Below are 27,096 nucleotides of genomic sequence, written 5' to 3' on the forward strand. Positions count from 1 at the left end.
GATGGAGTCTGAGTACATGTCAGTAAGTTGTCCCTACTGACAGTCATTCCTTCATGCATGGAACAGTCTCAGTCCCAGGAGGAATAAACCATATTCCTGCCCTCGAGGAGTTAGTGCACAGAATGGGAAGATAACAGAATCACTCATACAGCTAAAGGATGACTGCCCTAGATGGTTGTTAGACACTAAAGGGAAGATGTCCTCCAGTGGAGGCCTGGAACTTAAGTCAGAATTGGTGGGGAGATGGGGCAGGGCGGTGGTGGAGTGACTGGGGTGGGTACAAAAAGAGCCAATGTCCATGCATGGGGAACAGAATATGCCAAGACATAGAGGGGACTGGGACATGAGAGAGCCTAGAGGGGACTGGTACAGGTGAGGCTTGTGTGTAGCCTGGACATGGGAACTTAGTTTGTAGAGGGCGAGCAGAAACTAGCTATCAGCCCTGTGGTCCAGTGTGTCATGCTAAAGAGGCTAGACTGTATTCAAGGTTTGTTTTCAATGCCAGTGGATGTTGTTACCAGAGGAATAGAGCCACCAAGCCCAGGGTGGAAGACAGAATGGAAGCTGAGCACAGAGGAGTGAGGAGAGAGGTGATGGCTTGGGAGACATACGGAGGTCTGGCTAAGGTAGTGGCAGTGAGGCAGAAACAGACAGATGCTACTGAAAAGACTGAGGAGGTCTGATGCCCCCCTAGAAGTCAGAGGTGAGGGAGAGACAGAAAGCAAGAATGGGCCCTGGCTCTTCCTGCCCCTGGGTGGTCAGCAGAGCTGCAGCTGCACATAACAGGGAGGAGGGCTTGGGTGGGAGGGACGTGGGAGGGCTGCAGGAAAGGAGGTAAGGGAAATTTTGAAAATACTGGGGACCAAGGGCCCTATATGCAGTCTCATATAGGGGGGTGGACCTCAGGGGACCTATTGGAAAGGAGTCAGCATATGGGCAGGAGGTGACATCTTACACATGGAGAGAGAAGGTGGCCAAGAGAGAAGAAGGTCCCCAGTAAACATAAGCAAATTCCCAGACTTCAGGCAAGCAAAGAGGAACAGGAGCCGTGAGGACGGCTGGGAAGGACAAAGAGAAGAGGTTTAGCAAAGCAGAGACAGAGAGAGCCGTAGGCTGCTAGAGGTGAGCCAGGATAGAGGAGCGTGAACGGGGGTAAGGGATAGTGGGCGTGGCTGGCCCTCCACTTTAATCCCTCAGCTTCTGGACAGTTGTTCTATGTGGTCCCAGCCCCAGTCACTCCACCGCTGCCCCGGCCCCACCCACCAGCCAATTCTGACTCAAGCTCTAGGCCTCCGCTGGAAGACTCTGATCTGTGGGAACCTTTTCCAACAATCACTTTCCCCTCTAGTGTTGAACTCTCTGCTCTCAACAAAAATGTTCTCTGTGTTTCCAAACACTCCTGGGGACCACTAGAAGGCCACGTGGTAACTAAGAGAGGTGAGAACAGCTGTTACTGAGTTTGGGATGAAACCAGGAAAGGACGAGACCACAGCTGCCCTGTCCTACTACTGCCATCTCTCCTCAGGCCTTTTTTGAGCCCATAGGACTTTTCTCCACCCCTCACCCCCACAGCAGTAGCATCTTCTCCCATATCACTTCTGGGTTGGTTTTTAGAGGTTTATTATCAAGCTCCTGCTGTGCCCAGGGATACCACAATGGACACAGGGTGCCAGGACCAGATTCCTCTCCTGCAGTGAACTAGCAAATGAAGTCAGCTGGGAACTGCTGAATAGTCCCCTGGTGGAGAGTTCTGGGCAGAGGGCCGGTTCAGGGGAAGGGTGCCAGGGAAGGCAGCGGGGAGTGTTTGGACCGGGGAGATGGAGTACGGAGCACAACGGGGAAGACTGAGTAAAGGCTGAGCACTGACTATCTCTTTGGTGCAGAGAGTGGGAGGACAGGGATGCCAGGCCTAGTGGGAAGAACTGGCCCTGGGGTTTTGGACACAGCTTCCTCATGCCGCTGTGTCAGCACAGGCAGCCTGCTGGGCTGGCAGACTGTGGCTTGGTCTGTGGGTGCCAGAGGCCAGTACAGAAGAGGCCTGGGAGGAGGCTGTGGACCTGACCTCCTGCTCGAATGCTTGCTGAAGTCTGATGGGGAGGAGTCAAAGGCTAAGGAAATCAGGGGAGTGGGGGAGGCCTCTTGGGGGAAGCCACAGGACAGGGGAGCATCCCCAGTTTTTCAGAACCAGGGAAAGCAAGTGACATTGCACCACTGAAGCACTGACAGGAACCCAGCAGGCAGAGAACTTGGAGATGAGGCATTCAGGGTAAGACAAGGAAATGAAAGCTGGACTCCATCCCACAGTGTGGGCTCACAGCTCCCGTGTGTCCAGTGCTGGTTTTTAAGGATTTGAAAACTTAATTTTGGAGTCTGAATAAGTTACTAGGAATTGAAAATAGAAAACAAAGAACAGGATCATAAAGTTCAGCACTTTCATTTAACAGAGAGGTAGGAGAGTAAAACTCGGGCTTAAGGCACATGGGCTTAGCAGCTAGAGAAAGGGCCGGGGGTGACTGTCCGCATTTCCTTGCATTTGAGGTTTTTCCTGTGTCTTGGGAGCTACTCTGTGGCCACAGCCCTGGCATCCTGACTCCACAGGACAACCATTGTCAGCATTTGGGGTGACCACACCCAATGACTTGATTCAAAACAGTGCAACCTTCTGGCAGTACGTTACCATGAAGTATAAATAATTTGAGTTGAAGACATTCACTGCCTCGAGAAAAGTATGGGGAGAGTTTAATATAGAAAGGAAGCCTCAGAGAAAGACACGCTTATTAGTAGCTCGCAGGAAGGCAAGCCTCCACAGCTAGCTTGGCCCTCCTGCTTGAGTCCCCCCACCCCCACCTCCGTGGTTCCATCAGGGACCCCTGAGGGGTCCCAGCAGAGCTTTGGGGCTAGGCCTCCGGCACCTTGCAGGAGAGAGAGAGATCTGTTCTCCCACTGCCTATCTACAAACTGCCCCGCCGAACACTGGCATTCCCCTTGGCTAGATATTGCCCTGGGACCATTTAAAACGTGGCTTGACTCATGTCTCAGATCTCAAATTCATGAGCAAAATCCAATGGCTGCTGAATATACATTGCGGTGTCGTGATTGATAGATTACACGTGCCCCTTCCTGCTGCTGAACTTTCAAATTGACTGAAATCCAAAAATGTCATTGTACAAAATTCTTATTTCACCAAAAAAAAAATTAAGTAGAACATTGAGTAGGCATAGCACTGTCTGCCAAATAGTCTCCTATCCAGAAGTACCTTCTGGTTTCTTTTCTTATGTGTTCCGACCTCTCTAGTATAGCTAATCGTTTATCTTTTTTTTTTTTTTCCCACTGAGGCTTACTAAGCACGGTGTTTGTTACTCTGTTCGTCTAATTACTGCATTTTCCAAGATCCTCAGACCTTTAGAATTAAATACCCATTGTCTCAGGTCATATTTTGTTTGTTCCAATATAAACTAAAGTTTGTCCCATCTTTCTGGGTGCTTTTCCTAACACTTTAGGTTTTGTATCTACCCTCCCAAAACTGAAGAATTCCCAAGAATGACATTTTTACTGCATCAGTCTTATTTACTAATCTCACATATTACCAATTTGGCATCCTCCCACTGCCCCTAATGCGGAACCCTACAGGGGTCCTTGTTAGCCATCTAGTGGCCTGAGCATGCGCACTTGAATGCCTGTGGGGTGAACAGTTTGGAAATTGCCAACACAGAGCGAGAATCACTCAGAGAGACAGACGTGGCCTGTGCTATTCTGATCCCCAACAGCTCCTGAGTATTAAAATAGCTTGTGAGCGTGAAGGGACGTGAACGGGGAGACTCTGGGGGTGGCAGGAGGGCTGAGTGCTGCTGCCATAGAGAGAAGTTTCCTGCTGGAACTGAGCACCGAGGGTGTGGTAGACACTGCCTCTGACCCCCCTCCCACACTCGCTCCCCGTTGCTACTGCTTCTGCTAGGGAGCAGAAAGATGGAGGATGTCTGGGCTGGCCAGACAAGATGCTGTGAGAAACAAGGGGTGGACCTTGTGTTGCGTTCAACCTGCACTTTGTGAATGTGAGTTTCATGCCAACGTAGGTTCGGAGCAGAAGGAATCTGGGCATCAAAGGTGAGAAAGAACATGCTAAAATGATCCATTCAGTCATTCACTTAAACGCATCTACATGGCAGGCTCTGTAAGGACACAAAGTCCTCTGAGACTGTAAGAACTCGGCACTAGTGGCAGTGCAACACAGGAATAGGACTGTGCTGGAGTTGGGTGCAAGGGCCACCCTCCCTGGGAAGAGGGGTGTGAGGGCTGGCCAGGTGGGAAGAGGCCTTCAGCAGGAACAGATGAGCTGCGCTGTGCCTCTTGCACTTGCATGGGGGTGCTCTGGGTTCAGCTGTAGGTACAACCACCACCCTTGGCAGAGCTGATGTGATTTCTGGTACTGTTTGTCTCTCATCTGCCTGGTTATCTTTGCCCAGCTGAGTGGGCAAAACCCTTGAGAAGGGGTGATCTGCTGCTTGGCATCTGATCTCATCATGCCCTCTGACATCAGACGAGAAGGTTCCTGAGAAGAGAACATGGGCAGGGGAGAGTATGTGGAGTTGTTTGTGGGGTTCCCCCTAAGTGTTGCTTATCACCTCCTGGCCTAGGAAGGGGAATTAAAAGAGAATCCTGGGCCCTCTCTGGTGGCGCAGCGGGTTAAAGCACAGCACTGAGAAGCTAAAGCCATTTCCACATGAGTTCGATTCCCGCATGCCCCGGAGGTGACCACATGGCGTGGCAGACCTCTCCTGACCCGCCCGCTGCTCCCCTCAGCAGTGTACTTCGTCGATCTGCCTGTTCTGCTCCCCACTCTGTCTCTCGTGAAGCCTCTCACCACCCCTGAGCCTCTGGCCTGTACCCCAGTTCTGTATGCACAAATAAATAAATCTTTAAAAAAAAAAAAAAAGAGAGAGAATCCTGTTATGTACAATGAGGCACTGTTGGAAACCCTTTCTCCAAACACACAGCCTGGGCTATGTTATTTGTTGGTTTCTGCAGATGCTTTAAAACAAAAACCAAGAGCAGCAAAAGTCTATCAAGAGAGGATCTGGTGGCATATGCTGGCATCAAAAAATGAGGAGGTAGTGCCTTTACTGACGTGGAAAGATATTCTCCGAGTGTTAAGTGAAAATGCCAGTTAAGAACCAGTGTTCAGGCCCTCCTGGTGGCGCAGTGGGTTACAGCACAGCACTAAGAAGCTAAAGCCACTTCATCAAGATTTCAATCTCCACCCCTGAAATGACCCAAATGGCTTGGCAGACCTCTCCTGACCCACCTGCTGCTCCCCTCAGTAGTGTACTTGGTCAATCGGCCTGTCCTGCTCCCCACTCTGTCTCTAGTAAGTCCTCTCACCACCTCTGCACCTATGGCCTGTACCCTAGTTCTGTATGCATAAATAAATAAATCTTTAAAAAAAAGAACCAGTGTTCACAGGTAGCATGTTTGTGAATATTAAAGTGCATATGCCAGTGAGAATATTTAGGAGTATATACATATACTAACAGTTTGTACGTGGGGAATTTTCAGAGACTCCATTTCTTCCTTTAACTTCTGTATCTTTTCTAACTTATCTCAGTGCTCCTGTACCAATTTTTGTAATAATCTTTTAAAGAAAACATTTTGAGAAATAGCTCCTCAGTCTCCCCTCTTAAAATAAAAAGAATAGTAATGAAGATTATACCAGAGGATGGAGTCATTACTTTATTCCTGAGAGTCATCTATTATTCAGAATAACTACTTACTTTGTGGATGTTCTAGGAAAATAAAAGTAAACCTAAAGAGGTTAAGATAGTTGTTACATAAAAAGTCATGCATGTTGTTTTAGGGGATTATTGCTATCTGTACCTGACCAAACATTAAGTAAATTGATACTTCATTTATCCCCACTCTCAAAATACACACTAGCCATAAGTGGCTTTGTGGGAAACTTTTATGAAACCCTTAAATAACAGTTAATGCTCACTTGACACAGCTTCAGATAGTAGAAAAATGAAGAAACCTAGTTATTTTATAAGGGTTGTTTACTGACAGGAAAATCAAAGAAGGACTGGAGTTGGAATATAAGCTAGACATCAGCTTCACCTTTAAGCATGATTGCAAAATGCTAAATACATTATTAGTAGAATTCTCTAATGTATTAAACACATATCCATTATGACCAATTAGGACCTATCCTGGGAATAATATAATGATTTAAAGAAAAAAAATTTAATAATTGGTTAAATCCACATATTCAAAGGGATGAACCAATAGATCATCTAAATAGATACAAAGAAAGTGTGATAAAATTAGATGTGTGGCTCTAATTTCAAACAAAGCCTTAGCCAAATAGGAACCTGAGAGAAATTTTATTTTTTTTAAGATGTATTCATTTATGCATACAAAACTGAGATACAAACCAGAGGTGCGGGGGCGGTGAGAGAATTCACCAGAGACACAGTGGAGAGCAGAACAAGCAGATCAGTGAAGTACACTGCTGAGGGGAGCAGCAGGCTGGTCAGGAGAGGTCTGCTGCACCATGTGGATCATCTCTAGGTGGGGCATTGAACCGCCCTGAAGCAGCTGTGGCTAGTTTGCAGTGCGGCATCCTAACCCACTGTGCCACCAAGGAGGGCCTGGATGGAAATTCTTAACCTAATAAGTGGCATTCATCAAAACCCACAGCACAAATGGTGAAGAAATGCTAGAAGCAATCATGTTAAAGTCATACGAAAGAGGAAGGACAAAAAGCACCTTTGCTCTTCAACATTATACTGGATGTTCCCACAACTGCAGCAAGGCAAGAAAAAAAAATGGAGACAGAAGAATCAACCATTTTGTAACTGTCCACATATGAAAAACTAAGAGGTGCTACATAAAATTGTCTTAGAACTGACAAAAGACCTCAACAAAGTTTCTCAATTGAAGGAACACATGCAAGAATCCGTTGGGTTCGTATAATTAATAACCATTTAGGAACTATAATAGAAAAACATACATCAATCCAAACTAAAACTAAAAGAAATCTAATGGAAGATAGGCAAGAGCTTTATGGACAGGGCTATAAAATAATGTGGAAGAACATAAATTTGACTAAATGAAGAGAAATATGGTGTTAATAGGCAAGAAGCTCAATATTATAAAGAAACCAGTTTTCTCATATTAATGCAGGTGTTCATGCCATTAAGTCAAATGATTTCAAAACCATTTGTAAAAGCAAGAATAGTCAAGGTAATTTCTAAGAATAAAATAGAGAGACATACTATGAATTATAATCAGTAAGACACGGTGGTATTGGTACTAAAATAGACAAATTGCTCAATGGAACAGAACTTTAAATGTGCAGTATGTTAGGGCCTCCTTGGTGGCACAAGAGGTTAAAGCGAAGCACTAGAAAGCTATCTGCTGCCATTGCAGCACTAAGTTCAATCCCTGGCCAGGGAGCTGACCCACATGGCACAACAGACCTCTCCTGTCTTGCCCACTGCTCCCCTCAGCAGTGTATTTCAGTCAATCTGCCTGTTCCCCACTCTGTCTCTAGTGGATCCTCTCACCCCTTGCACCTCTGGGCTATAACCCAGTTCTTGTATGCATAAATAAATAAATCTTTTTTTAAAACGCTCAATATGTAAACTTCATAAGAAAAAGGCAGCCTTATGGGTCAGTAGCAGAATTATTCAATAAATTGTATAAATTTTGAGGGGGAAAAAAACATCATAATATGCATGGGTAAATCCCAAATAGACTAAAGACCTAAATATGAAAAACAAAACTTTAAAACTTTTGGGAAATGCACAAAACTCACATATCCCTTCAAGTCCCTTTTTTATAATGAGTCACAAAGTCAATGAGTGATAAATTTGGCTATTAAAATTTTAATTTCTATGCAACTAAAAATGCCATAAATAAAACTAAAAGCTACTACTACAGACTGGGAAGTGGAAATTATAACTCGTATGATCAAGAGGTTAGAATCTGTAACATAAAAACTACAAATAAAAGACAAGCAATTCAGCAAATCAGTCAAGGGGGATGAGTAAATTATATAAACAATTCACAGATGAAAAAAGACTTCAATGTAAAATAAAATTGAGACTTGCTAACAAAAGGGAAAGTGAATATTAAAACAAAATATCATTTGTACCTACCAGATTAGCAGAAATGTGAAAGCTGGATTATGGGAAGTGTTGATGAGGAAGTAGAGCCATAGGACTCATACACTGCTGCTGGGAGTGAAAATTAGTTCAGTCTCCCTGGAAAGCAGTCAGCAGCTTCTGTTACAGGAGCAGATCTTTGAATTCTAGACATAGAATCAAGGGTCCGAATGCATGTGTGCGTGTACGTGTGTGTATGGACACATCTGTGCATGTATATTCTTACAGAAAGTAGAAATTTAAATGACCATCTGAAAAACACAGACATATAAACCACTAAAATGACTAAACTTGTTAAATCTTGAAAGCACAATAGTGAATAAGTCACAAAAGTCTCTGTAATTTAACACCTTTATCTGAAGTTAAAGCCATCTAAATATAGTGTTGATATGTGCACACTCAGAAGGCAAAAGTATAAAATCGTGAATGAGACAAAGACACACCAGTTTCTGGAGTGCAGGAAGATTTGGGAAGATACTAGGGGGGAAAAAAGGAATTGAAAACAAAAGAGCTTTGCCTTGCTTTGTCTCTGAGGACAAAATAAAATTTCTTCCACCTGGGTTGTGGCCATCCAAGTAGTTGTTATATTATTTTGTTTTCAGCCTCTCTATGAGATAAGTAATGGTTTTTTTAAAAATTAATTCTGGGCCCTCCCTGGTGGCGCAAGAGTTAAAAGCACAGCGCTGGGAAGCTACAGCCTCTTCAGCATGAGTTCGATCCCGCCCAGGGGAGGTAACCACATGGCATGGCAGACCCCTCCTGATCCGCTCGTTGCTCCCCTCAGCAGTGTACTTGGTCCATCTGCCTGTTCTGCTCCCCACTCTGTCTCTGGTGAAGCCTCTCACTGCCCTGCAGCTCTGGCCTGTACCCCAGTTCTGTATGTATAAATAAATAAATCTTTAAAAAAAAATAATTCTTCTGAGGGTAAAACCTATTCAATTTCCATCTCAAAGTGGAAGGTAATTCAGAAAGCCATTTAAAACTAATTGGTGTCTAGCACTTCAGGAATGGCGCTTTAGTGTGGCTGGTGGAAACCCAGGACTTCGGGGCAGCCTGCCTGGGGCTGAATCCCACTTTTGCTACTTCCTAAATGCTAACTTTAGACAAACTACTTAATCCTTCCTCACTGTGGTTTCCTTGGATAGAAAATATTCCTGCTGCCACTGCCACTACTACTAATGCCCTACTGAGAGTTGCAAGGATATGGTGGATTACACTTGGCAGAGCAAGCACTACATAAGTGGACTCATACTATTATGCCTGAAGGTGATCTACCATTCAGAGAAACACTAGCTATTTATCAGATACAAAGGGGGGAGGGGAAGAGTGTTTAAAGAAATCGGGTAAGTAGATGTTTTTAGTGATGGCTGCTCTTCTACTGCAGTGAGTCAAAAATATCTCTCAGATCTCCAAAATTAACCTGTTGAGTTGGAGATGATTCACCTCCCCCCCCCAAGTGACTTCACAAGTATCTGCTTCAGTTAGCTCTGGTAAGTAAAATTATCACTCATTCACTTTTCAGAGCTAGCTATAAAATCAGTATGAAAAACAAAATCAATATATGAAGCTGTACAGAAGATTCCCATTAAAAATGAAAGTCACATCTACCTTCAAGTTTTTTTTTTTAAGATTTATTTATTTATGCATACAGAACTGAGGTACAGGCCAGAGGTAGTGAGAGGATTCACCAGAGACAGAGTGGGAAGCAGAATAGGCTGACTGACAAAGTACACTGCTGAGGGGAGCAGCGGGCGGGTCAGGAGAGGTCTGCTCCTCCAAGTGGATCACCTCCGGGGCAGAGATCGATCTCATGCTGAAGTGGCTTTAGCTTCTTAGTGCTGTTTTAACCCGCTGCGCCACCACAGAGGGCCTACCTTCAAGTTTTAATGACCATATGACCTTGTCCTAGCATTGAAGATTGAATTTTTTTTTTTTTGCATTTAAAAACAGGAAACGTAAATCTCCTTGCTACATGGGGATTTCAATTGGAACCTACTTACTGTTCCAAGTAAGTGAGAAATCACAGTCATTAGGGAACCAAAGACAATTTTCTGAAAGCTGATGCAGGAAAGCAAAGATTACTGAGTGTATCTAGAGTTGGTTTGAACTTGGATTCAAATGTACCTTTGCTTCTTACTAGCACTTAACTTTGAATTACTTAAAGCTGTTGTGCCTCAGTTTCCTCATCTCTGTAATGGGCCATAGTCCTTCGGTTGCAGAATTCTTGCATATAGTCACACGATTTCAGGTACATAATCTGTGCAATCTGACATGAACACTGAGTAATAGAATCCTCAGTGCTGCTGATGAGGGAGAAAAGCTCTAAGACAAAGTAAAATATGAGCTGGAAGGTTTCAGCCAACCCTGCCAGTCTTTCTTTGCTTCACCTAAAATGATAAAGTATTTCAAAGTCCTAGAATTTTTTGGAATGAAAACAACTTGGTCTTTATCTTGAAGATAATAAGGTACTGCTCTTAAGATACAATTATCCCAATGCAAGATATTATAATGATATGAAACTACTTTTCTATAAGAAGCTTTGAGTTTTGGCTGCCATTGCTTCTGTCCTTGCTCATTATCCGACAACATTTAACATAGCTTGGAAATTTTATCATGCCTCGTCCCTTAACACACTGGAATCTTCATTCCTGACCACTGAATGAATCAATCTCTTGGGTTGAAAAGCATTGGGGACACAGTCAAAATCTGTCCCTAGTCCTCAGGCTAGAACCAAGAGCAAGATTTCAGGGATTCCCAAGTCCAAGCTGGAAACAGGATGACTGGCCATACCTTAATGGGAGTAAACACTGGCTAACGAGATTCCCCCTGGTCTGCATTTGGCTGACTGGCAATTCAGTCCTTCCTCTTTCTACCCTCCAGGCCACTCTGTACCCAAGTCTACCTCTCACTTCCTACCTCATTTTTAAATCATTCATGCTCATGGTGGAGGATAAGGGATGGCTCGGTGGTAGGTAGAAAATGGGAAAGAAAACCTCTAGGAGGGATCGCTGTGACTGTGACTAAAGTGATTCTAGCTCGCAGTGAGTAAGTTTATACTTCAACCAACTAAATAGGTATTTGCATTCTAAGAAGAACTATTTGTACATAAGGATCCCTAACTAACTAGTAATCTAAGGAAGGTGGGACTCTTCACCAGCTAATGCTTGATGGAAAGGAACAGCGTTTGGATGGGAAAATAGAAAACGCAGAGTAGAAAAAATATGTATATAAATGCAGACCACTTGCTCAGCGCTGAATTATTGTTAGACATAATTTGTAAAATGCACATGCTGAAATTTAAAAAAACAATGATTCCAGAGATTTAAAAAGAAAGAAACAAAGAGGGCCCTCCCTGGTGGCGCATTAGGTTGGGACGCAGCACTGCAAGCTGGCTGCAGCTGCTTCAGTGCGAGTTCTTTCCCGGGCCCAGAGGTGACACACATGTCGTGGCAGATAGCTCTTGGTCGGCCCACTGCTTCCCTCAGCAGTGTGTTTTATCGCTCTGCCTGTTCTGTGCCCCTCTCTGTCTCTAGTGAAGCCTCTCACTGCCCATTCACCTCTGGTTTGTATCCCAGTTTACAAGAGAGGGAGGGAGGGAAGGAGGAAGGAAGGAAAGGAAAGAAAGAGTAGAATGGGTAGAGTTTGAGATGCCTCCTGGACACCACCCATTGTCCCCTTGGGACCCAACATGAAGTCATCTCCCCCATACAGCCTGATGCCTGATCTGGTTGGTCATGCATCAGTAACCCCCTCTCATAGTCTCCAAAACTAAAAGCAGCACTCCACCTTGGCCTCAGCCTCAGCTCCTGCCTCTCCCACAATGTGATGTTCTGTATAGTGCTCTCCATTACCGACAGAACAAGCTAAGATTAAAATTACAGTGCCTTGAACTGTCTTGCAAATTGCCACAGCTTCCTCCCGCCTTGGGAACTATCTCAAAGGAGTATTAAAAATATTTAAAATCTGGCCCTCCCTGGTGGCGCAGCGGGTTAAAGCACAGCACTGAGAATCTAAAGCTGCTTCCGCATGAGTTCGATTCCCGCCTGCCCCGGAGGTGACCACATGGTGTGGCAGACCTCTCCTGACCCACCCGCTGCTCCCCTCAGCAGTGTACTTCGTCGATCTGCCTGTTCTGTTCCCTTCTCTGTCTCTGGTGAAGCCTCTCACCGCCCCTGAGCCTCTGGACTGTACCCCAGCTCTGTATGCACAAATAAATAAATCTTAAAAAAAAAATTTAAAAAAAAAAAAATATTTAAAATCCTGGCCCTCCCTGGTGGTGCAGCGGGTTAAAGCACAGCACAAAGAAGCTTGTTCTGCCCCACACTCTGTCTCTGGTGAAGCCTCTCACCCTCTGCATCTCTGGCCTGTACCCCAGTTCTGTATGCACAAATAAATAAATCTTTTTTAAAAAAGTATTTAAAATCCACATTTCATATCATCCTATTCAAATTTTTGCCATTTTTATGCCTCATCTCTTGTCATATCTGATTTGATCATTACGTTTACCTTATAATTTGACTGTGGAAAGCTCTTACTATGAGGAGGATAATCGTCAGCTCTGCCATTTTCTTGCCACTCACTTTGCTTGCATGATTAGCATTTGTTTTCAGTCCTCAGTTTTGTTTCTTGCAGGAATCTTTTGAAATCACTAGTCCATTTTGTGAGGGTTAGTTTAGTTAGAACTAAATAATATAATCAGTGAGTCTATTTAACCAAGCATACATAAACATATGCAGAGAGAAATCAAGACTGCTGAAGGGAAAAACCATGAAGGTAACACTCAACCCAAGGGAGGAACAGCCCCCTCTTTCCTCAGAATGACACACATGAGTGGGGCCTATGGTCAACCTGTATATTAAAAATTAGTAAATCTTCATTTGTTTTATTAGAAAACAAGGAAGCAGGAATACATGTCCTAGTTATTTTCATTTTGCACAGCCTCTCGAGGTGCCTGGAAAAGGCTTCTGCCTCCTGAGTTGGTGACCTGCCCGTAGGGCCCACATAGTGCTTGCTTCTTATTGCAGTTGGTAGAAATTTGGAAACCTTAGTAGTATAGATTTAGCTCAGTAGTAGAGCTAAATCTAGGAGATATGTCCTCAAGGCAAGTGACTTAGAGGGGAGGGGAGGCACCAGGCCATGGAGATCTCAGAATATGTTAAATTAACCCATATTCCGAAAAGTCCATTTTCTTAACACTACCAAGTCATCTAAGTTTTACTGCAATGCATGTTAAAGTATCCCAAAATACCTTTCTTAATCCTCAAAAATACCATCTCCTTCCAGTATGAAAGGGATCAGACCAACAAAGGCATTTTTTCCATCAGTTTCTAAACACTGATCATTTTTCTGTGAGGGAAGAAAGAAGTTGAGATTTCAGCTTATTCCTAAATCAAAGGTCCCACATTTTTTTCTTTAATATTTTTTTCTTTAATATTCCAATGATATATAAACTACAGTTTTCTATAAGGGAAGGAAATGTCCTCTAGTTTGAGTAACAACTGAAGAAACAACTCAGTATGTTTTTCTGGAAAGCATAACTGTATTCGGTTTGCACTTCAAAATACTAGTTAATAGTTCCTAATAGTTTTATCCCCACAGCTACTTAGCAACAGCCAAAACTCTTCAAAGAGAGATAATATCTTTTCTGGGTGTTTTATCATTACCATCCTGTAGACCTCCTCATCCCAAAGCCAGCCCCCTTCCTCATTATCCACCCATAGAACAGACAAAGAAAGGGGAAGGGAGTGGAGGGGAGCTCCCTCCCCACTGGCTTCTGGTGCCTTAGCGGTAATGAGGGATAGAACGTGAGGAACACAACAGGTTTAATCAGTTTTTCAGGGCGCACAAACAGGTAAGCAGAAAGATGGGTGCTCACAGTGAAAGTTCAAGTTCACAATGGTTTGGGAGGTTGCTCCATCTCAAGGAAAGTCACTTAAAGTTTTTTCCAGCAGTTAAATATGATTAGTACCAGAAACTTGGACATGAACTGCCCTCTACCCTCAGTCTCACCCCTGGCCTGGGGACTGTCCCCCTCACTGTACTCTAGGTCTCCTGCCTTGGTATATGGTGTTTTTTTTTTTCTCTGTAAGGTTTTTTTCCTTAGGTAAGGGTGTCATCTCTACTCCTAACCTCTACTCAACACTTTAAGCTAACTCTTTTTCTTACCCTCAGTTTCAGCAGATTACAGAAATGGAGTAATACTGTGTGCATTCTGGATCTTACACCTAATTTCTAATTTTATCATTTTGACACAGTTACCCATACTCAGGTGCCAGCCTTCCACACATGCCTTACCAGAGGTAGAGATGTTAGAGTCCTGACAGGAAGGAGAAACTTGAGTCTGCTCCCCCAGCCCATCTCTACATCCTGGGCTAATGCTCAGACCTCTTCTCTGGGCTGTAGCTGACAGCTCAAAGCCCATCATCTTTCCTAACCATCATTAACTTTTTTTCCCCCAGAACTTACTACCTTATCCTTGCCACACTGAAGCTTGTCTGCGTCTTTTCTGCCCACTCATCCAGCTTGGTGAGATCTTCCTGCTGTTTGTCACGAGGAGCTTGGCATTTCACCATCTGGGAGAGCTTAGTGTTTTCTAGAAACTTGGAAACATCATTTGTACTACAGCTGAGCATCATTTGTGGAGTCTCAGTTGAGCCTCGCCTAGCACTCTTCTGTGCAGTAAGGGGCCCTCATAAATGATCTTTGCTTTTTCCTCTTTAAACTAGATAACTACCACTGCACATTATTCTGGTGCTTTTGTAAATGTTCTAAGAGGGCTGTTGTCAGAGTACCGACCGCCTATTTCTTTCACTTATCAGTCCTGCTACAAGGACTCCTGATTTTTTCTGCTAGGATGAAATTTATATTTTCCTAATCTTGTCACATTGTGACAGTCAGGTGAGCTATAAAATAGCTGATTAATCACATTATCTCCATTCTCAGAGATTGTATGTAATCCATTACTTTTCATGGCTGGGAAATAGGAGCTTTTGTTCAAATATGTTTACGAGGATCAGCACTAGCAGAAGAGAGGCTTCATAAAGCTTGTACATCAGAAAGCCCATGTCTCTGGTGTTTCCTCAAAGCAAACATGTGACCACTCGGTGGGCCTATTTCCCCAAACACCCAGGTGCACTCCTCCTGAACCCCTCTGTCCCTTAGTGCACATACCTCCCTGAAATCCTGCATGCATGTTGGAAACAGTGAGGTTTCCCACCCCTTCCCTACAGATCCCAGGGAGTTGTTAAAGTTTGACCAGAGTATCTTGCTTTAATTTTTCTCAATCCTGTCAAAACATCTCCCATAATGTATTCCACAGGGTGTTGGTGGAGCAGACAGATATCCTCTTCAGCTACAAGGAGGCTAAGTCACATAAATCCGTTATGAATAGAAACTATCAAAATCTTTTAATGTACTTCACTTCCTGAATAGCATGGCTTAGCCCAGCTAACCTTAAGCATGCTCACATGTAGTGAAAACTCATCTAGTACAAAATCTATTTTAAAATAAAGTATGGGAAATCTCCTGAAAGTTCTCACCATTAACCTGCACAGCTGGAAGTGCACTGAGCTTACTGCTTACTGACTCTGTCAGTTTTGCACCATTGGAAGTCAAAAAATTATAACTGAAACCACAATAAGTTAGAGACCACCTGTATATTTTTGTATGTATTTATATTTTATGTATAATTGCATTGTTATGTAATGCATAATAAAATACCGGTTGTGCATTATTATATGTATTTATGTACACACCCATTTTTTATATGTATATGTATACTATATGTATACTTTCTATTTTATTTTATTTTATTTTTATTATTATTTTTATTTTTTTAATTATTACAAAAGTTTATTTTTACATCATTTTGCACATTTTTTTTCCATCTCGATTGTAATCCCCACGGGTTTCCCATCACCAAATCACCCGTGTACCACCACCATAGTACCATGCATTTCCCTCCCTTGCCCCCCACCCCGTTTTTGATCCCATTCCCCACTCCACCCCCACAAAATGTCTCTGGTATATGGTTGTTCATTATTTTTGTTATTTTCTCGCCTGGTCCATTATACTCCTGCTATGAGTGAAACCATCCGGTATTTTTCTTTCTCTTTCTGGCTTATCTCACTAAGCATGATCTTTTCCAGCTCCATCCAAGTTGCTGCAAAACACATGTGTTTCTCTTTTTTGGTTGCTGAATGTACACACCCATTTTTAAGGTCCATTTAGAGAAGTGGTAGACACTAAACAAAACTACCAAGTTACCTTTGCTATAGGACTTCTCAAAGCTTCTGTTAAGGTACCTGGTATAGTGAATCATGAAGAGTCAAGCACAATGTGTAATCATCTATAAACTCATATAACTGTCCACAGAGTTGTTGTGTATCATCTCACAGGACCAGCACTCTATAGGGTGCGCACTTAAGTATGACATCCAAGTTGGTCCTATGTATAGTGTTTTGCAACCATCCCAAGCCGGGTAGTTTCATCATTGGTTCTAGTGATTTGAAAGACAATTTTGAAGCCCCTGGCATCATTTTCGCAAATTTTAATGGTAAGCAGGGGAAACAAGCCTTCAGGGAGATGACAACTTGCGCCCCTTCCCCACAAGGACACTGCCCTTTCAGCCACTCCCTCTGAGGCACAGGTGCACATACTTGCACATGCGCACACACACCATGCTCAGGTGTCCACAATCAGGGAAGTGTGCCCCACACCCACACTCCTAAGCACCTTCTGCAGCAACATGAGGGCGCCAGGTGATAGCCGCAGAGGCCTCTAAAAAGCCTGATTAAGTCACTTACCCAGCGTACAGCATGTCAGAATCACTTAGGGAGTTTGTGATTACCGGCTGGCTCTTCTAAAGATTTTAATACTTACCGTCCAGGTAGACTCGTTTGCTGGTACTGTTGTTTGTTGTTGTTGTTCTGAAAGCTTTTCTGTGATGTTGATGATCCATAATTCCTCTATTCAGGCTTCAGAGATACTATGCCTGTGACTCTTCTGAGCCCTCATCATAGAAGCATGTACCATAGTCCCCTTATAAGTAAATGACAGAAAAGAGATGGCTGAAAACTCATGAGGAAATCACTCCAGGCAACTGTAATCTGGGGAAAAATTACTGGCCGTATTTATGACTTTAGAAACCACTTCCTAATATTTTAGCCATCGGCATCTATCCACCTTCCAGTCCACCTTGAGAGGCATAAAGCTTCTCCCACTTGTTCTCATTCATGCTAATTTGGGCTAGTTCACATGTTTATTTCATTTGTCTTTATCTCATCTTTTAACTGGACCACATCAAAGGAGGACCCAACTGATTCATTTTTGGGCTTTCCCCTATAGCACTTCAAACAGCCAAACTAACAGCAAATGCTCAGTAACTATAGAGAAATCAGGGACAAAAGGACTTTAGTCCAAAGGTTTTTTTTTTTTTTATTTGTTTGTTTGTTTTAAAGAAGTTAGGGTTTAATTAAGGTAGAATTAAAAAGAAAATAGAGAAGGGTGATAAATGTGGCAACATGGGCGTACAGCTTCCTCTGCTGAAAGGTAGCATCTTAAATGTTAGGCATCTACCATCTTCTTCCAGTCTCTGAAATGATTTGTTGCTTCTCTATTCATAGTTCAGGTCAGTGATGTACAGAACTAGGTGACCCAATTGTCCCAATTTGCCTGGGGCATTACTAGTTTTAGCAGTAAAAGTCCACTATACAGAAACCCCTCAATCCTGGAGAAGCAGGGCAATTGGTCACTCTACTCAAACGACAGAAACTCAGTTCCTTGGTTAAAGAAAACTGGAAAATGCTACATCACAGTCTACCTACGTGAGCTAGTTCTATAGGTACCTATTGAATTGCCACAATCTTAGTGACTTAAAATGACACAAATGTATCCCTTTACACTCTGGAGAACAGAAATCCTAAATGGGATTTTTACAGGGCGGAAACTCAATGTCAACAGAACTGCATTTGCTTTTCTGGAGACTCTAGGGGAAAATTCATTCCCTTGCCTTTTCTTGCTTCTAGAAACCACCCACATTCCTTGGCTGGTGACTTCTTCTCCATCTCCAAACTAGAGATCACATCAGTCTGATCCTCTTCCAGGATATCTCTATCCCCAAATTCTAAACTTAATTTTATCTGCAGTTTCCTTTGCCAGAGAAGGTAACACTTTCACAAGAACCAGAGACCAGGTTGGGGGGACATCTTTGTGGGGGAGAAAAGTCACTCCACCTACCACACCCACCCCTCTCTGAGAATTAATGAAACACCTTAATGTCATAAAGAAATTATTTTAAAGTCTCACGGGAATCTGTTTAACACTGCTTAAGCCAGAATTTTTCACACTTATTTGGAAACTATCACTTCCCCCTTAGAAACAACACCTCCCCCCCCCACCCAAAAAAAAACAACCAGAATACCCAATAACATCTCATGGAACACTGAAGAGTGGTATTAAAACTACTAAGCACACTGTTCACAGTCCAGAGACTTTCCATGAGATGTGGAGGTGGAAGAAAGCTTTGAGAAATTGATAGCTTCAACTACTCTTTCTCACATCAGTGTGAGTTCTTCTAAATGTATCTGCCTGAGAGACAATCTGGTAGATGTCTCCTCAATCTGGTAGATGTCTCCTTCCACTGCTTCAGACATGAGGTTGTCTCACCCATAAAGAACATTACTTGGAAAAGAACTTTGTCCGGGGGCACAGAACCTCCCTGGTCAAACAAAGGAACAATGTGAAGCTCTAGTGTTGGTGACACCTTTTAATTAAAGCTTCAGAGCTTTAGAGGTGCATTTCCAATGAAACTTCACTTCCTGTGTTCACTAAGTACTTATCACAATGTTAATATTTTATATTGTACCCAATATCACTAGAATGCTAACTCACTCCAGAAGAAACTTTATAAGGATTGAAGATGTTTGGTCACTGGAATCTTCATTTAACCACATTTCAATTTATATGAATCTTTTGGCTTAAAGAATTACCATAGGTTGAGCAAATACAATATTTTCAATCATAAAAACATAGATTAAGTTAAAGTTGTCTAGGTTAACAGAATAGAGAGACAGTTTCAAGGAGAAATGTGGGCACATTTGGGGAACAATGTGACATTTCTGATTTTTCAAGAAGAGCTTGCTCTGATCATTTGGTCAGTTATGGGTGCTTTATCACTGTCGTATGTAATTACATTTGACACGTTTTAAATAAGGACTAACATTCTTAATTTCAAAATATCAATGTATATAACACCCAGAAACTATATCTACTTAGAAATCATAACTGCTTCTTAACCATAAAGTGAAAAATACTGGCTGATAAGTTTAAAGCATGCAAGAAGGCATATCATTTTTCAAAATTCTCATGGACTTTTATCAATAAAAGGTGACAACTAGAGAAAAAATGCTGGGGATGCTGGTGATGAAAGGAACAGAATTCTCAATCAGGTGAGCAGAGAAATCTTGTTTAAGATGCAAGAGCTCTACCCAGCTCAGAAGGCTAAAACCTGAAGTGCCTGGCACAGAGCCATGCGCTGCCTTCATGCAACCAGTAGCTGCGTGTGTCACTGCACTAGCCCTGGATGTACAGGAGGGCCTGAGTAGTCCCTGCCCTCACAGAGCCTCCATCCAGTGAACATGTATTTCTATGAGCTGTTGCTTCTATGTAGATGAATATTTGTTGTATTTATAGAGAGCCTTTTAAAATACTTCATCCTCACGCAGTTTTTAGAAGCTGTTGTCTACCAGAAATGACTCAGTTTTGATATTCTAGAACGGATCCATCTAGACTCCATGCTTCCCATCAGAGTAACCACCTGAGAAGGCATACACTTATTTCAGGGTTAGAGCCATTACTCAGAAAAGTCTTTAAGTGCCAGGGGTGATTTGGTGATGGGAAACCCGTGGGGATTACAATTGAGATGAAAAAAAAATGTGCGAAATGATGTAAAAATAAACTTTTTAATAAAAAAAAAAGTCTTTAAGTGCCTCCAAGTCTGGAACTGACTTCAAAGCATACAGCACAATCTTTAGAACATCCTTAATGTTTGCATTTGCCTTTGGAGTATGAATTTGATGTTTTTAGAACCAAGTATTATTCACATAAAGGTTTAGTGACTATGGTAGATGATCTGACCAGGAGGAGTATTATCTATCTCAAACTGGAAGAGAGTAAATCAGAAGTCATGCTTTCTCATGGTAAAGAAGACTCAAGAGATATCATTTATTCCCTTTACACCAAGACAGAAGGGAAAATCCTGGCAGAAGACATGGCAGCTGGCACCATGTCAGGGTCCCTTGGTTGTGTGAACCGTTTGGTCTCAAACATTAGGGAGAAACTTCCTGAGGCTATGGGAAGCCTGAGATGCCCATTGCTTTAGTTCTGCTGATCCCACCATAGCACCTCCATTCCTGAAGTATGGGACCTGGGCTGAAAGAGGCCTAAGAGCAGAAGTAGCTGTCTTGGAAGGACCCTCGGCTGAGGAGGTACAGCTGAGCCAATCTGAGGGGGTATGTAGAGGAAGTGCAGTGTCTGTGTCTAAGTTCTAGTTGATTGTTACTGAATCTGCTCCTTCAAGATCTAAGCATCAGGAATTAATCATAATCTGCTGAGGAAATGAGTCAAGGGTAGGCAGAGAAGAAGAATAGGAGGTGATGAGGGGCCAAGATTTGCGGAAACTGGTATGGATGACCATCCCTCCATCCACTCTGCTTATCGCATCTGTCACTTTTATATGGCCAAGAGCACTGAACAAAGCTCTAGGGATCCTAAAGTAGCCTCAGTTCTCAAGAGAAAATGGATATTTTCAGCATATATTTGCACTATAGTTTCCTTCTGTTTCGCAGCATTTTTTTATTCTAAAATTTTTCATATAATGTATTTACATGTATATTTTACAACATTGTTTATTTTTGTACAATGTTTACTTTCTCCTCTCCCATCATCAATTCACCTATCCTGCAGTCCTCCTCAATACATTCTATCCCAGTGCTCAGAACTGAGCTAGGGACTGTGGGACACATTATCTATGTCTTCAGGAGACTAGTTTGTTTGGGAAGACAAGAGTAATACATATACATGTGAGGATGGCCAGCGGATTTCATTTCAAATGTTAGCTCCAATTAATTGGTGATTTCATTAAGTGTTTAATCAAATCTAAGACATTATAGATTGTAAGATACTGTTTTATGTGCCTTTAGGGAAAAAAAATGCCATCGGTGAAACTGTGAATGTGTACTTTCTCCTTACTTAGAATTGTAATTATATACTTACTGAAAGATCCTTTTTAGACTTACTTAGATATGGTATAATTTTAATATAGATCACACTCCTTCATTCATAAAGTGGAAAATAATAACACAATACAATGGTTTTGATTTTTCTAGGCTTCTTTACCACCGGGGTACTACTTGTGTGAAGCATCTTTGATTTGGAGTTGTTGATGTCTGTTTCCCAAGTAGCACAGTTCTCTAAGCCATCTTGGCTTCAAACCAAGTGTTATTCACATAAAGGTCTAGTGGCCATCATAGATGGTTACTAAGTGCTCAGAACTGAGCAAGCCTAGTTGAATGGTTTCCATTGCAACAGCCATTGTAGAAAGGTCTCTGTGAACATTGGTGAGGTAACATTTCTTATGAGTGCTCTTGACTTTTCCAAGCCTGTGGCTTCTGCTGTGCAAACTGGTGCACACACCAGCAATGACAACTCCAGCACAGCTACCATCTCACAACAGTAGCTTTAAGATTACTTCCCGACTTCCATGGTTATCAACTGTGAAAAAAAAATACATCTTGGGCTCAGTGCAGTATGGGTAAGATTCAGTCAGAAAGCCTCCCACGAACTTCCCTTGTGTCCCCTGGGAATGGGGTTGGCATTGGTGTCGTTGAGCAATCTGGTATAATTTGCAAAGCTGAATGGTTTCTACTCAGCCACTGTAGAAAGGTCCCTGTGAGCTCGTAGAGTCGGGAAAGCTTTGTGTGTGAAGCATGTCTAAAAAGGTAATATTTGGCCTGGACTAAAGGAGACCACATTCACAGAGGAAAGAGTGTAATTCAGATGATTCGAAAGGTACACAAGCATGTCATGAGGATAGGACCAGCTAGGCCATGGCAGGGTTTAATTAGTGAGTTGTGAGGGATAAAGAATTGTTTATTCTAAGAATCCATATTCAAGTTAGTATTTCAGTTGTAGAAACATAAAAATGGGTCTCAAATTTCTACAACTTTTCTTTCTTTCTTCACCATAGGTCCTGATGCTTTTAGTTCAAAGAGCCTTGCCCTTCAAGCCCAGAAGAAAATTCTGAGCAAAATAGCCAGCAAAACTGTAGCCAACATGTTGATTGATGACACCAGCAGTGAGATCTTTGATGAGCTCTACAGAGTCACCAAAGAGCACACCCACAATAAGAAGGAAGCCCACAAGATCATGAAAGACTTAATCAAGGTGGCGATCAAGATTGGGATTCTTTATCGGAACAACCAGTTTAGCCAGGAGGAGGTTGTTATTGTGGAGAAGTTCAGAAAGAAGCTGAACCAGACGGCCATGACCATTGTTAGCTTCTATGAGGTAGAGTACACCTTCGATAGAAATGTGCTCTCTAAGCTCCTCCATGAGTGCAAGGACCTGGTGCATGAACTGGTGCAGCGACACCTGACGCCCAGGACCCATGGGCGCATCAACCATGTCTTCAACCACTTTGCTGATGTAGGGTTCCTCTCCACCCTCTACAGTCTGGATGGAGACTGTAGGCCCAACCTCAAGAGGATTTGTGAAGGAATAAATAAATTGCTCGATGAGAAAGTCCTCTGAAGGCCTTTGCCCCTCCTAGACCTCGCTGTGTTCAAGTCACAGCACCCAGCGTGGTCCGGGTGAGAATCAAGAAAAGAAACTCTTGTTGAAAATGCCCCATATTCTCCCCTACTCATTCTTCTGGTGTTGCTGCTGTATTGAGCTCAGATGTGTTTATCCTCTGAGCTCACTGACAAGGTCTGTACTTAAAGTAACTTTTGTTTGCAAGCCCAAAGGACATCTTATGTATCTGAAGCCTAAAGTCTGCTCTAGTGGCCAAGGTGAGCTCAGTTCATAGTAGAGCAGAGGAGCTCTGGATCAGGGGTCAGAGTATAAGGGTGTGTTTCCCAGCTCCACCACTAACAATTCTGTCTTCTGAATCACAGAACCGCCATGCCTGCTGCCCCACTCTCCAGGGCTACTGATTGATCTAATGAGATGGTGTATGTTCACATTTTGAAAACTCTAGTATTAAAACTCTTTATTATTCTTCCTTTGGAGTGTGGGAGGTGTCAACCTGGATCTAGACTGTTAAGCAGCAGAGAAGAAAAGAACAATAGTAGCTAATGGGCTGGGTTTGCAATCTGTCTTTCAATGTGCTGTTTCAAAAAAGATAGTGACAACTTCAAAGGTATAAAGCTGCAAATTTGAAAATTTACAGAGCTTGCTTTTCAGGTCTTAGATGTGCAGTTTATGATCTTGCAGAGAGAAACTTCCCAAGGGGTTTGGGGTAAGAGAGAATGTTGCCACCCAAAACCCAGATGCTGGAACTCTTCAGGACCACCTCCCCCATCTCAGGGGCACCGCTGCGAGGCACAAAGAGGGTTTATTCCAGCATGCTTGAGAGAGTCAAGCAGAATGTGTGAATTCCTATCTGTCTTTCTTGACTTCATGGTCATTCTGTGCTGTTTTCTCTGGTTCGTTAATAAATACCCTTCAAACGAGGTTTTGGAGTTGTGATTTAAAACTAAAATTTCTTGGGAGTTAGACAAAGTGATGAGAATAATGGTGTTGAAAGGAAGAAGAAAATTAGAGTAAGAACTCTTTTCTACATCCCGAATGGAAGTAGCTATGGTGGGTGTACACACAGGACAGGGCAGTGTGGGAAATAGTTTGTGGCCACCATGACCCCCTTCTCTGTCTCACAGCCATACGTCACACTATGGCTTATGACATCTTTCATCGAAGTCTTAATAAACACTGAGACAAAATATTTATTTCCCCCTAAAGCTGCCTGGAGGACTTCACCTGAAGGGACTTGCTCTTGCATTGCCTCCTGTCCTGCTACCCTTCTCTTGTATCTGTGATAATGTGGAAGTATCACATTAGCTCAGCACTAGTTCATCCCACCCTCACCCTGTGATCTCTCTGGTTTGTGGAAGGTGGGAACGACATCTCCTGAGTCTACAGTGGCCATCCAGCCTCAAATGGCTCCTCTGTCAACACCAGTGCTCATCAATTAAATTCTTCAAACCAGCACTCAAAGTCCATTCAGTGTTGACCTTAAACGAAACAATCAGTTATTCCAATAACAAAGGAGTTTATTTGGAAACAAGAGAAGAGTCCAACTGAAGAATGTGTTCACAGACAGAACCAAGTCCAAAGCTAACCTGAGTGGGAAACAGTATCACCTGCGGTAGATGTAATGCATATTAGGTCCTGTAGTTTACTGATTTACACATTCCTGGGCACTTTTTTCCCCCTAGCTTTCTATCATTTAAATAGGGTTTCTGTTTACTAATGTTCCCAATAGAAAAGATCACTAATGTGGAACAGTTAAGTTCTCCATATTTGATGAACATGGCCTATCCCTCCTCACAGAGCTGAGATCTGAACAATGATACCCTGTACACACCCGGGATGGGAAGGTTATTTTTACTGGGGGTGCTAGTGGAAGCTAAAAGTTCTAGGCTCCACCCTTTAATACAGCACATAGGCCAGCAATAACTGAATTTTCACAAAGTATTCAATGCCTGCCTTGTATATAATATCTGATTAAGGACTATTTTCTAGTTTGAGGGGTGGTTCTAGAAACAGGGTTGTTTTTTGTTTTAGTTTTTTGGTAAGGTGAACCTTCCCAGTCAACTCAGACCTAAAAGAGTGGGAGGGAGTGTCTTCTGTCTAAGACACCACAGGGAAGAGGCTTTCCCCAGCCAAAGAAAGTTGCAGGTTCCTCTGACACCCCAGGCCACAGCATGCAGCAGAGGAGGGCTGATTAGGTTCTGACAGCCAAGAATCTCTAAGAAAATTGGGTCTTTCTTCTGTTCAGAGAAGGAGCAACAGTTCTACCAAGAGCAGCAACAAAGTATAGACTGAAGTGTGTTCTACTGCCTTAGGCTTCCCCACGAGGGAGCCAGAGGACTCTGGGACAAGGCCAACCGGGTACACCCCAAACTTAACTGTGGCCAGGAGAAGCTGTGCTCCTTGGGCACAAGAACCCAACACATCTTTAAAAATGGACATTCAAAACCAATCTCATGTGTTTATTTCCAACATACCTTTGGCATGTAAACTCAAGTGATAATAGAGTTTCATCAACCAGCTGTAAAGTTTACAAATTTCAAATGTTTTGCATAACAATCTAGTAACCAAAGAAAATCTCATTATTAGGATATCCTTAGGATTCCAATTCTGTTTCTTGGTGGCCATGAAAAACTATTTGGGTTCAAAACATGTGACAGAGGCCAGCAGATACTTTCAAAAACAGGACTCTGTAAATATGTATTTGAACTTAGAAGTCTATAAAGTTTTGAATGTGAACCCACTAAAGCTAAATTAGAATATATACATGTAGGTGGTACCAGAAAATAAACCAATTCCAAGAGAATCTTCAGTACAAAATCACTCAATTGATGAACTCTACCAAAATTTCAGTGTACAATGCCTAGCTCAACAAAGGAAGAGCAGAGACAGGATTCCTTCTTTAAGGATGGGAGAGGGATTACTTGGAGTAGCTTATCTAAGTCATCTGGAAACATCACTGGCATCCCTGAACACTCAGCTCTGCCCCCAAGGCAGGGCACCAGGACTTGTGCTCAAGTTCCACTACTCCAGGTCATGTGTCCTTCATGTACCTGAACCCAACAGAAACACATTCCCTGCCGGCTGTGCCTGCCATGTGTCTATATTACTCCTGCTCCCTGTGTTTGCATCTCTTGAGTCTTGACATCCTCAGCAACAAAGTCTCAGCTCAGTGACAAATCAAAATGAAAAGACTTCTCCATCTGTGCTTCCCCTCCAAACTTCCATCTGTACATTTTTCAGAAGCAAGTCAGCACACTCATTGGCTGCTCAAATGAACTTCTTGTATCCACTTATTTAAAAAAAGAAATGCGTTCACATCAGGCTTATATGCCCTCTGCCCCAACATCTTTGAGACTTTTTACCCCTATTAATTCAATATAGTCAAACATGACAAGAACAAAATCAATCTTAAAAGTTCCACATCAGCCAACTCTGGCTGCAAAGACAGTGCATTAATCGGAGCTGCCCTGTGGTGGCTAGGATGTTGACAATAAGTCATAAATCAGGTGCCCTTGAAGGAGACAATCACTAAGATCCTCCCAACTCCCAACTGAGTGGCCAGTATGTTTCCCTTGTTTAGTCTGAGACTCCCATGGAGACCATAGGCCAGACAAGGCCTACCTCCTGCTCATCACTTAAAGGGACATGTTCTCTGTCAGGAGACTCTTCTATACTCCTATTCCTCAGAATGGCATCTAAGAATCCCTGAAAGTTCTAAGAATGGGAAGAATTAGAGGGGAAGAGAATGTGAATTCAAAAAGGAGATTTTAGATTTTTGTTTCATTCTAACATTTTTTTTTAATCAAATTAACATCGGTACATCTGAATCATGTGAGAATGACTATCTCATAGCCAGATGACACCATCTGGCTTCAGAATCTGAGTTTCTCCTTGTTTATACAATGTCATTCATGCTCATTGATCAATTTAAAGAAAGTTATTGAATGTGAATAGGCCAGGCAATCCCTAGCTGTCTATAAACATAGCTTGGGGTTCCATGAGTTCTCAATTTGAAAGCTACTTCTACAACATGAGGACTTGCAGAAAGTGAATCAGTTTCACCCTGCCCCTGACACTTATTTGAGGGGGATCAAAGATTGAGGGGTGAACTAGTATCTGGGGGACA

General features: G+C 42.7%; 1 protein-coding gene across 1 annotated transcript in view; it reads left to right on the top strand.

The window, feature by feature from the left end:
- The window catches only part of TNFAIP8L3 (tumor necrosis factor, alpha-induced protein 8-like 3), a 41,411-nt gene extending 17,521 nt beyond the window's left edge, over positions 1–23,890 (top strand). Inside the window, exon 2 of the mRNA XM_004687792.2 lies at positions 22,405–23,890. Coding sequence (XP_004687849.1) covers positions 22,405–22,967 — 563 coding nt within the window. The 3' untranslated portion in view covers positions 22,968–23,890. The remainder of the gene's footprint in view (positions 1–22,404) is intronic.
- Positions 23,891–27,096: the final 3,206 nt, after the last annotated feature.

This window comes from Condylura cristata, unplaced genomic scaffold (genome assembly GCF_000260355.1).
Source record: "Condylura cristata isolate star-nosed mole 26May11 unplaced genomic scaffold, ConCri1.0 scaffold00023, whole genome shotgun sequence".
Taxonomy (NCBI): Eukaryota; Metazoa; Chordata; class Mammalia; order Eulipotyphla; family Talpidae; genus Condylura; species Condylura cristata.